This window comes from Pan paniscus, chromosome 10 (genome assembly GCF_029289425.2).
Source record: "Pan paniscus chromosome 10, NHGRI_mPanPan1-v2.0_pri, whole genome shotgun sequence".
NCBI lineage: Eukaryota > Metazoa > Chordata > Mammalia > Primates > Hominidae > Pan > Pan paniscus.
In genome coordinates, this window is record NC_073259.2 from 39,917,514 (window position 1) to 39,929,775 (window position 12,262).

The window sequence follows — 12,262 nt, forward strand, 5'->3', positions numbered from 1 at the left end:
CCCTCCGATGTCTGAGTGCATTTCTCATTTCTTACTGCTGCTCCTGAGCAGATCTGTAACTTCAAGGTTAAGATAAGACACATTCCATCAGAACTATGTCGTCATCCTTGCCAGCTTCTGATCTGTGACTGTCTAGGAGATTTACAAGACAATTGCATGCCATCCTTTAAAGAATATTATGGTTGTACTCTGACTCCTGGCATCAGGCCCAATTCGATTTGTCAGTGGTTACAAAACCCATTTCCCAAAAAGAAAAGGACCTCAGCCCATGTGCCCTTTAGGCAGTTCTTAAGGGTGGAAAGGAGGGAATTGAACTCAATCTTTATTTTCTGATGTTTTGTGGGGAGGGGTGGACACCAGAATATTTTTGTCTCTTTCCTCATTAAATTCACTTTTCTTTCTCTGAAAGGTTTCACCAAAATGTTAGTATTGCTGTCATTCTCTCCTGTTCCTTATTCCTTCACAAAGTTACTATTAGTCTTTTCATTCTGCCATCTTTAAAGTTTGTCTGAGTTTTAAGGAATAAGTATTTTGCCCTTGAGAGAGAACATACCTACCCTGTTCTCTGAAGGTTTATTCGTTTTCCAGTGCCTAGTTAACAAAGACACTGTTCCTCTTTTTCTTGCTATCTACTAATGTGTTGAACTGCAGGAGTTACTGCAGGTGATATGGTTTACTAGCTTAGGAATTTGGAAGGTCACATATTTTCTTCTGCTGTTGTATTCAGCCCTGACATATTTTTACAGAAGGTTCTTTTTGGGGGACTTAATAGATCTTTGGTTTCAACATAAACTCACTTTTTCCCTCGGAGGTACGTAGGGCAGGTAGTACAGATTTATTTAGCCCATTTAAATGATGCCGGGGTTAGATGGAAAATTTATTTACTCAGGATAACACATGGCAAGTTAATCAGAGTCAGGATCCTATTTAAATGTTTGTTATTGTTTTCATATCCCTTAATTATGAAAAGTTTAAAACAAAAGGTAAGAAGAGTTGAAAAATGCCGTTTTTAATTGGAGGTTTGCTGATGATCCATTCAAATCTGAGGAAATCTTTTGTAATTAAAAAATTTCTGGCCGGGTGCAGTGGCTCATGCCTGTAATCCCAGCACTTTGGGAGGCCCAGGCGGGCGGATCACAAGATGAGGAAATCGAGACCATCCTGGCCAACATGATAAAACCCCATCTCTGCTAAAAATACAAAAATTAGCTGGGCGTGGTGGCGCATGCCTGTAATCCCAGCTACTTGGGAGGCTGAGGCAGGAGAATCCCTTGAACCAGGGAGTTGGAGGTTGCAGTAAGCCGAGATCGATCGTGCCACAGCACTCTAGCCTGGTGACAGAGCGAGACTCCGTCTCAAAAAAAAAAAAAAGAAAAAAAAGAAAAAAAAATTTCTACTTTGGTCTTACACCCTATGGTTTCTTCTGTTTGACAGTCGTAATAGTCACCATTGTGCTTCTTCTCAACTGAGTTCTTTTTTTTTTTTTTTGAGACGGTTTCGCTCTTGTTGCTCAGGCTGGAGTGCAGTGGTGCAGTCTCGGCTCACTGCAACCTCTGCCTCCCAGGTTCAAACGATTCTCCTGCCTTAGCCTCCCAAGTAGCTGGGATTACAGGCAAGTGCTACTATGTCTGGCTAATTTTTGCATTTTTAGTAGAGATGGGGCTTCACCATGTTGGTCAGGCTGGTCTCGAACTCCTGACCTCAGGTAATCCACCTGCCTCGGCTTCCCAAAGTGCTGGGATTACAGGTGTGAGCCACTGTTCCTGGCTCAACTGAGTTCTTTGCTTTTGATTGTCCCTTGTTCTTACTCTCCTATGGCAGCCACTTCTGGCTTTAAAGTTCCCATATCTATAAAGCAGAGTAGAGTTTTGGAGCTCTCTAAAATGTTCTTTAGAGCCAGAAGAATGGAAAACTTACAGTATTTCAAGTCTTTATATATCTTTTTTATTTATCCTAGTACTCCTTTTCTCAAGTATTGAGACATACTGATACAGAGAGTTGTATATTAATAATGTATCAGGTGATGAATAATTATTTAAAAATCTGTTTTATAACATTATAGAGCAACCTATAAGTGGTTTAAATTTATCAACCATTAGGTTGTGGCAGAACTGCTCTCCTCTTTTTTTTTTTTTAAGCTTCTTAGGAATTTTTTTCCACCTAAATTCATTTTGTTTTATTTTTTCGAGAGAGTCTCACTCTTGTCGCCCAGGCTGGAGTGCAGTGGTGCGATCTAGGCTCACTGCAACCTCTGCCTCCTGGGTTCAAGCGATTTCTCCTCCCTCAGCCCCCTGAGGAGCTGGGACTATATGCGCCTGCCACCACACCTGGCTAATTTTTTTGTATTTTTAGGAGAGACGGGGTTTCACCACGTTGGTCAGGCTAGTCTTGAGCACCTGACCTCAAATGATTGCCCCGTCCCGGCCTCCCAAAGTTCTGGGATTACAGGCATGAGCCACTGCACCTGGCCCTCCACCTCTAATTTTAGTTAAAAGGGTTTTTTTTTTTTTTTTTGGTTGTTGTTTTGGTAGTGCTTCATGTCTTTGGATTTTGTCTCTAGTAATCCCCTCAAAGAAGGAAAGTTATATACTGTCTTTAAAATACTTCCCCTCCCCTGTTTCCTGTTATTTTTCCCCTCAAGCAATTTTAATTAACTGTTCTGTGACAGACGGTAAAATGGGATTGCCCAAAGTGCTCTGGTGGGCTGGATTAAGTGATGGGTGGTTTGTACTGATCGTGTTGTAGAAGGATCGAGCCTTTCCCCTCCCCCCTTCAGTTGAGCTGTAATCTTGTTAGATGATCTTAAAATGTTATTGATTAATTCACAGTGCTGTTAGAGGAATAAGCATAAATACTGGATTTAAAACCTAAGAAGTAATTCCCTTGAGCTCTGAATGCCTTAGCCTTGAGGCCAAGAGAGGTACCTTCCAACTTCTCCACCCAGTCTTCACTGAAAAGGAAAGTTAAGCCTTTTAACTTTTCCATTTGCTTCTCCCCCTTAGTGTAGTACTGCTGCCAGTTGCTATGGCAACGGACTGGGACAGCTGCGCAGTGGCGCCCAGGCAGCTGGGTGGGGGCAGGGGAGCTGCCAGCCCGCCAAGACCCAGACCTGGGAGGGGAGGCCCCTCCTGTTAGCCCAGAGGGAAAGAAAGAACTGGGGCGATCCGGTAGGTAAAGGAGGGAACCCCCATTCATTTTCTACCTTTGGGGCTCCTCTTCTGCATGAAGGTATAAAGGGAGATTTTCCTTGTCTCTCCCTCAAAATGAAGAACACATGTAAATCCTTGTTTTTCCTGGTGAGGCAGGGGAGGCCATAGCCACAATGCTTAACTGCATGCATCTAACATGGGGCTGGTTTTAACCCCAGCGCTCTGACCTAAACTGCTCAGCTCCCGGAAATTCCAAGGTGAGTGGTGGTGGGGGTGGGGTACTCTCCCTGGAATATGACATTTCCTGTCTCTGGTGAGGTTGGAGGCTGTTTTATTTTAAATAAACCACATAAGATATTTTCTTGAAGCTTAGGACTCTTCTAAATTCATGGAAAAATTATTTTAACCCCCCCGCACCTACATTTTGCTACTACTTCCTCTTCCAAATAGAGTATTTTAATAAAAACTTAGTCTTATAGGGCAGTAATGGGTATAGGCAGTTTTTTAGGTGGGCAGACCTATTGCTAATAAGTTCTGGAGATATGGTTTCCAACTATATATTCTTGTAATAATTTTTAAAATTTTGCTAATTTGAAGTGAATTGATAATTGCCACTTTTTATGTGACTTGAACATCATTCTGAGATTAGTAGTGGGCCCTCCCTGACCCAGTGGTTTTCTGGTCAGGGTGGAAATATTTAGAGGGTGCTGATAAACATCTTTAAAGATTACAGGAAAATAATAATGGAGTTCAGCTAAGAAAACAATTTCTGCTACTCTGTAATCCAGACTGTAGGCACCATTTAGCATGGTTAAGGAAGAATTCTTAAAAATGATTATGGAACAACAACATGGGAATTTTTAAAACTAGATTCTCTGTTGAGTACCCCCTGGTGTGCATATTTCTGAGCTTAACTCAATTTCCATTTGTGTTTCCTTGCTTCAGCTTTCCTTGGGCCTATGAATGGTTCCTCTGTATTTTGAGGAGGCTTCATGTTGACGCTGAGTCTGGGGCCAGACTTCTTTTTCCTCCTCCTCTTCCTTTGGCCCTGAGTCAACTTCAGTTAAGAGGGAGAGGTACCTTCTTAACTATTTGGGTTAGTTGCATCTTGGGAATTACTGAATGATCTAGTGACTAATTTTGAATTTTAGGACTGAAAAATTTTTTCTCCTTTCTGCCTCCCTCCCATCCCCAAATTAGCTTTCTAAAAAGGAAGATTAGTGTGTTTGAGATGTCAGCCTTGCTTTTGTGAGCTGACGGATGCTCTGAAGGGACAAGCTCAATTTGTTTAAGGGAAATGTACCAAGTCACTGAAAATGTGGTGAAAGGTGCCTAAGCAAGCCTTTTTTGTGTGCTGGTAAGAAACTGGGCAAGATGCTCAGAGCACAGAAAACTCATATTTTAGTGGCTTTTCTTTTTTCATTTTTATAAAGACGCTTATTCACCTTGGAGAAAAAGGTTTTAATTTTATCTTGGTTCATTTAACTAAAGATTTTGCACATTTCTGTTTGAGTTCCTGGCTTGTAAACAGTTACAAACATAGCCAGGAATAACATACCACACTACTTGTCTTTTGGAATCTGAAATAGAAGAGTTAAACAGTTGTGCCTTCTAATAATTTTGGTCTCTTTAGCCGAAGAGGAGGTTGTGGTTGAGGAAGTGAAGACTGATTCATTTTTAAATTAAACTCTTAGGACTCATCTGTAGAATGATTTGAGACTTAAGAGCAGGGCACATGGCAACTTAGTGTTATCCCCTTTTCATCCCATCAAGAAAAGACAAAGTTTTTAACTCCTCACATGGATTCTAACCATTTTGTCCTTTGCCTTTGCAGGGACCCGGTGGTCTTAGTCTTTCAGGTGGAACGGTGTGCGACATGGGAAAGAAAACCAAGCGGACAGCTGACAGTTCTTCTTCAGAGGATGAGGAGGAGTATGTTGTGGAGAAGGTGCTAGACAGGCGCGTGGTTAAGGGACAAGTGGAATATCTACTGAAGTGGAAAGGCTTTTCTGAGTAAGTTCCTTTTTTTCCCCAGGCGTTGGGACTCTGTAGAGATAGATACCTTTGGTTTACTTCCTTAGAAATCACAAGCATTTTTGTCTTTTTCTTCCCCCTCCTGCACTCTTCCTAAGAGTTAGAAGACACAGCAGTAAAGAAAACAAAATCTCTCCGCTTGTGGAGCTTACCTTCTAATGATACTGCTTTTGAAAGGCAGTATAATGAATTGGTTAGGAGCACAGACTCGAGAGTCAGATTGCTTGGGTCTAGATTCTAACTCCACCACTTATGATACAAACTGGATGGCCTTGGCTAATTTCCTTAATCATTTTATCTCCTCAGTGAAATAAGGATAAGCAGTAGTGCTTATAAGGCCAGGCGCGGTGGCTTGCACTCTAATCTCAGCACTTTGGGAGGCTGAGGCGGGTGGATCACCTGAGGTCAGGAGTTTGAGACCAGCCTGGCCAACATGGTGAAACTCCATCTACTAAAAATAAAAAAAATTAAGTGTGGTGGCAGGTCCCTGTAATCCCAGCTACTCAAGAGGCTGAGGTAGGAGAATCACTTGAACCCAGGAGGCGGAGGTTGCAGTGAGCCAAGATTGCGCCACTGCACTCCAGCCTGGGTGACTGTGTTTTTAGTAGAGGCAGGGTTTTGTCATGTTACTCAGGCTGGTCTCGAACTTCCAGGCTCAAGCGAGCCACCTGCCTTGGCCTCCCAAAGTGCTGGGATTACAGCCGTGAGCCACCGTGCCTGGCTGTGAAATTAATTTTAATAATATTTTATTTAACATAATACGTGAAAAATACTATTTCAGCGTTAATCAGTACAAAAGTTATTAATGAAATTTGTGTGTGTGTGTCTGCTAAGACTTGAAAATCTGGGATGTATTTTATACTTTATAGTGCATCTCCATTCAAACTAGCTGCATTTCAAATAGGCACATGTGGCTAGTGGTTACCATATTGGATGGCACAGCTCCTGCAGTATAGGACCTAAATACACTAAAAGATACAGTGGTTTACCAATACTTTTGGATAAAGGCTATGTGTCAAGAACCTTTGAAACATACTGGAGGTTATTTCATTACATGACTCAAGGTTTCTCATCTGGAGAATTATTGGCGTTGTAGGTGGGATCATTCATGCATTGCAGGATGCTTAGCATCTCTAGCACCCAGAGTGCAAGTATGGGTAGCACAACAATCAGAAGATGCCCTCTGTTTGTAGAGAGGAGTGGTATCACAGCTTCCACTAGAGATGAGAACTGTTAAAGTTTGAGAGACCTCTAGAGCACTAACAGATAGGAACTAAAGTAACACCAGAAGATTTTGAAGATGTTTATTGGGCCCATTTCCACTGGAAATATTTGGGTGTTTGAAAGATACTTGAAACTCTTTCTCTGTCATTGAGCTACTGGTACCTTAACCATAGATGAAAGGGGAAAAGGTAAGGTTTGGGGTAGACAAAGTAAACATTGGTCCTTTTTCAGAAATGCCCTGGATTTCACAAAAGACTGGAACAAATCAGCATTGTCTATAACTAAATGCCTACTTTGTGCTAGACAGTGATCAAATTCTACCTCTTGTGCTCTCTTCGATTCTCACAAAAGCATTTAGAGTCCAGGCATGGTGGTATGTACCTGTAGTCCCAGCTACTAGGGAGGTTGAAGTGGGAGGATTGCTTGAGTCCAGGAGTTTTGGGCTGTAGTGCACTAAACCGATCAGGTGTCTGCATTAAGTTTGGCATCAATATAGTGACCTCCCAGGAGTGAGGGACCACCAGGTTGCCTAAGTAGGAGTGAACCAGAGCAGGTCAGAACTCCCATTTTGAGCATTAGTAGGATCGTGCCTGTGAATACCCACTGCACTCCTGTCTGGTTAACATAGCAAGACCCTTGCCTCTTCCAAAACTTTAATTCTTTTTTTAATTTAAATTTTTACATATTTTTATCTTTTTTTTTTTTTTTGAGACAGAGTCTCTCACTATCGCCCACGCTGGAGTGCAGTGGCGCGATCTCAGCTCACTGCAACCTCCGCCTCCCGGGTTCAAGCGATTCTCCTGCCTCAGCCTCCCGAGTAGCTGGGATTACAGGTGCCTGCCACCACGCCCAGCTAACTTTTTGTATTTTTAGTAGAGACAGCATTTCACCATGTTGGCCAGGCTGGTCTCGAACTCCTGACCTTGTGATTCGCCCACCTCAGCCTCCCAAAGTGTTGGGATTACAGGCGTGAGCCACCACGCCCTGCTTTTTTATCTTCAAAATAGAGACAGGGTCTCACTGTGTTACCCAGGCTGGTCTCGCACTCTTGGGTTCAAGCGATCTGCCTGCCTTGGCCTCTTGAAGTGCTGGGATTATAGGTGTGAATCACTATTCCTGGCCAACCCAGGCTCTTTTTAAATCATACTATGTTGTCTTTTGGGTGGAAACTGAAGTAGAAGCAGCAGTACCAAAGTGTTAGGAAAAGGGATAATCGCATTATAGGACTGGCTTTTCTAGCTATCAACAGACTCTTCCCAACCCCCAAGTGTATTCAGCTTGTGTAATAGTCTTGGTACACCTTTTGATATTGGTATGTTAATTTCCTCTGGGATGGTAAACTATATGGTCTGTGGGTTTTGGGGAAAGTTACTGTGTGAGGAATTTTTTTTCTTGACTTCTTTTCTTTTTTTGAGACAAGAGTTTTGCTCTTATTGCCCAGGCTGGTGTGCAATGGCGTGATCTTGGCTCACTGCGACCTCCTTCTCCCGGGTTCAAACGATTCTCCTGCCTCAGCCTCCTGAGTAGATGGGATTACAGGCGCCCGCCACCACGCCCATCTAAATTTTGTATTTTTATTAGAGATGGGATTTCACTGTGTTGGCCAGGATGGTCTCGACCTCCTGACCTCAGGTGATCCACCTGCTTCTGCCTCCCAAAGTGCTGGGATTAGAGACTTGAGCCACCGTGCCCGGCCGAGGAATTTTTTTTCTGCTGAGAGAAGGGATATAAAGGAGAAACTTTCCCATATTAGCTCAAATGATTTAGAAATAAATTTTGTCTCAATATTATGTTCCTTTTGTAGAAAGTTGTTTAGGTCAAGAGTAAATAGCTCAGATTTTCCCGTCTTTCTGCTTTCTACTTGAGTCAGGTTATTATGGCATGTGTTCAAATCATTCCCATCTAAATAAACCTTTTTTTTTTTTTTTTTTTTTTTTTTTGAGATGGAGTTTCACTCTTGTTGCCCAGGCTGGAGTGCAATAGCTCGAACTCAGCTTACCACAACCTCCTGCCTCCCGGGTTCAAGCGATCCTCCCTCCTCAGCCTCCTGAGTAGCTAGGATTACAGGCAGGTGCCACCATGCCCGACTGCTTCAGCCTCCCAAAGTACTGGGATTACATGCATGAGCCACCGTGCCTGGCTGAATTTTGGGTTTTTAAATAGCTTTATCGAGGTATTATTTAAACACCATAAAATTCACCCATTGAAATTGTACAATTCAGGCTAGATGCGGTGGCTCACATCCGTAATTCCAGCACTTTGAGTGGCCGAAGCAGGCGGATCACTTGAGGTCAGGAGTTCGAGACCAGCCTGGCCAACATGGTGAAACCCCGTCTCTACTAAAAATACAAAAATTGGTGGCGCATGCCTGTAATCCCAGTTACCGGGGAGGCTGAGGCCGAAGAATGGCTTGAACCCAGGAGACAGAGGTTGCAGCGAGCCGATATCACACCACTGCACTCCAGCCTGCAAGACAGAGTGAGACTCCATCTCAAAAAAAAAAAAAAATTGTACAATTCAGTGATTTTTTTTTTTTTTTTTTTTTTTTTTGAGATGGTATCTCACTCTGTTACCCAGGTGGGAGTGCAGTGGTGCAATCACGGTTCACTGCAGCCTCAACCTTCTGGGCTCAAGGGATCCTCTCATTTCAGCCTCCCAAGTAGCTAGGACTACAGGTGCAAGCCACCATGCCTGAGTAATTTTTAAATCTTCTGTGGAGACGGGAGTCTTGCTATGTTGCTTAGGCTGGTCTTGAACTGGTGGGCTCAAGTGATCTGCTCACCTTAGCCTCCCAAAGTGCTGAGATTACAGGCGTGAGTCACTGCGCCCAGCCCAATTAAATTATTATTATTGTTTTTTTTTGAGATGGAGTCTCAGTCTGTTGCCCAGACTGGAATGCAGTGGTGCAGTCTTGGCTCACTACAGCCGCAGCCTCCCAGATTCAAGCAGTTCTCATGCCCTAGCCTCCTGAGTAACTGGGACTGCAGGTGTTCACCACCAAGCCCAGCTAATTTTTGTATTTTTAGTGGAGACAGGGTTTTGCAATATTGACCAGGCTGGTCTCGAACTCCTGAGTGCCTCTCAAAGTGCTGGGATTACAGGCGTTAGCCACTGTGCCTGGCTCCAATTAAATGATTTGCAATAAATTTATAGAGCTATGCAACCACCACTATGATCCAGTTTCAGAACATTTTTGTGTCCCCCAAAATTCTCTTGATTCCCATTTGTAGTTAATTACAACTCCCTCCCTCAGCCCCAGGCATTCACTGATCTGCTTTTTTTTTTTTTTTTTTTTTTTTTTGCGACAGAGTCTGGCTTTTTCGCCCAGGCAGGAGTGCAGTGGCACAATCTCAGCTCACTGCAACCTCCCCTTCCCGGGCTCAAGCAATTCTCCTGCCTCAGCCTCCCGAGTAGCTGGGACTACAGATGTGTACCACCACACCAAGCTAATTTTTGTAATTTTAGTAGAGACACGGTTTCACTGTGTTGGCCAGGCTGGTCTCAAACTCCTGACCTCAAGTGATCTGCCTGCCTCGGCCTCCCAGAGTGCTGGGATTACAGGTGTGAGCCACCGTGCCCGGCTGATCTGCTTTCTGTCTCTATAAATTTGTCTTTCCCAGACATTTCATGTAAATGGAATTAGTATGTAGTATCTTGTGTCTTATTTCTTTCACTTAGTATAATGTTTTTGGGGTTCTTCCAAGTTGTAGCATGTTTTAATATTTTGCTTATTGTTGTTGGATAATATTCCTTTGTATGGATATACCACATTTTGTTTTTCCATGTCACCATCCATTGATGAACATTTGAATTTGTTTTCTGTTTTTGGCTATTAAAATGCTGCTGTAAACAATTGTAAATAAGTCTTTGTGTGGGCTTTTTTTTTTTTTTTTCATTTTTCCTGGGTAGAAATCTAGGATCAAATTTGTTATCTTCTTTAAAGCATAGGGTTTCTCTGTCCTTTTTGTCTGAATGTCCTCTTTGAAATAAGGCATTGGATTTTTTTCCTCATTCTTTACTGCCCCCCCCTTTTTTTTTTTAATTTTCCCATTTTTCTTACCCAGGGAGCACAATACTTGGGAACCTGAGAAAAACTTGGATTGCCCTGAGCTAATTTCTGAATTTATGAAAAAGTATAAGAAGATGAAGGAGGGTGAAAATAACAAACCCAGGGAGAAGTCAGAAAGTAACAAGAGGAAATCCAATTTCTCAAACAGTGCCGATGACATCAAATCTAAAAAAAAGAGAGAGGTAAGCTTCCTTTCCCTTTTCCCCAAAAACTATTCTTTTGCCACCAAAATAATAATAATAAATAAAAGTATCATATTTTGGTTATTTCTATTGTAAGGATGGACCTATAAGGTAAATTGTTGAACAAAAGAGCTTCCAGGGAGGTATGTTGATTACAGCTCCCTCTCCTGGCTAAGTGAGAAATGTAATTTGTGGCCACTGGATTGTATTAAGGGGGCAAAATTAAATCTTTGTAAAATGTTAAACCATTCCTCTGCCTTCTCCATAAGTAGAAGACTTAGTTATCTTAGAGAAGGAGGATCATTGGTGAATTTTTTAAGAATAGAAAGGGGCTTTGAAATGTTTTGTTTTGTTTTGAGACAGAGTCTTGCTCTGTTGCCCAGGCTGGAGTGCAGTGGCTGGATCTCAGCTCACTGCAATCTCCAACTCCCGGCTTTAAGCGATTCTCATGCCTCAGTAGTAGCTGGGATTATAGGCACATGCCACCACACCTGGCTGATTTTTTTTTTTTTTTTTTTTGAGACAGAGTCTTGCTGTCGCCCAGGCTGGAGTGCAGTGGCACTATCTTGGCTCACTGCAAGCTCTGCCTCCCGGGTTCACGCCATTCTCCTCCCTCAGCCTCCCGAGTAGCTGGGACTACAGGCGCCTGCCACCACGCCCAGCTAATTTTTTTGTATTTTTAGTAGAGACGGGGTTTTACCGTGTTAGCCAGGATGGTCTCAATAATTTTTGTATTTTTAATAGAGACGGGGTTTCGCCATGTTGGTCAGGCTGGTCTTGAACTCCTGACCTCGTGATCCACCTGCCTCGGCCTCCCAAAGTGTTGAGATTATAGACGTGAGCCACCATGCCCAGCCGGGGCTTTGAAATGTTTACCATTTCACTTCCTTTTTTCTTTTTTTTGGAGACAGAATATCGCTCTGTCGCCCAGGCTTGAGTGCAATAGTGCGATCTTGGCTCACTGGAACTTCCACCTCCTGTGTTCAAGCAGTTCTCCTGCCTCAGCCTCCCAAGTAGCTGGGATTACAGGCACACGCCACTATGCCCAGCTAATTTTTTGTATCTTTAGTAGAGACGGGGTTTCACCATGTTGGCCGGGCTGGTCTCAAACCCCTTACCTTGTGATCCATCCACCTTGGCCTCCCAAAGTGGTGGGATTACAGGCGTGAGCCACCACGCCTGGCCCTTTCTTTTGTTCCAGTGATAGCATTTGCTTTCAATCCTTGATAATCTTTTTTTTGCAGTGAAAATCATATAATATACAATTAAATATTTTATTTATTTATTTATTTTGAGACAGAGTCTTGCTCTGTCACTCAGGCTGGAGTGCATGGGCGTGATCTCGGCTTACTGCACCCTCACCTCCTGGGTTCAAGTGATTCTCCTGTTTCAGCCTTCTGAGTAGTTGGGATTACAGGCATGTGCCACCATAGCCAGATAATTTTTGTATTTTTATTTTTATTTTTATTTTTTATTTATTTTTTTGAGACGGAGTTTCACTCTTGTTGCCCAGGCTGGAGTTCAATGGCATGATCTTGGCTCACTGCACCCTCCATCTCCTGGGTTCAAGTGATTCTTCTGCCTCAGCCTTCCAGAGTAGTTGG

At 42.9% G+C, this 12,262-nt stretch overlaps 1 protein-coding gene across 3 annotated transcripts in view; it reads left to right on the forward strand.

Moving 5' to 3' along the window:
• The window catches only part of CBX5 (chromobox 5), a 57,804-nt gene that overhangs the window by 26,378 nt on the left and 19,164 nt on the right, over positions 1-12,262 (forward strand). The window contains exons 1-3 of one of the 3 annotated variants that reach the window (XM_003807581.6): positions 3,038-3,167; positions 4,984-5,162; positions 10,472-10,658. In XM_003807581.6, the coding sequence (XP_003807629.1) occupies positions 5,026-5,162; positions 10,472-10,658 (324 nt within the window). In that variant the 5' untranslated portion in view covers positions 3,038-3,167; positions 4,984-5,025. Of the gene's footprint in view, positions 1-3,037; positions 3,407-4,983; positions 5,163-10,471; positions 10,659-12,262 lie in introns of those variants that run through there. The other 2 variants (XM_003807582.7, XM_003807580.5) reach the window with 2 other exon arrangements.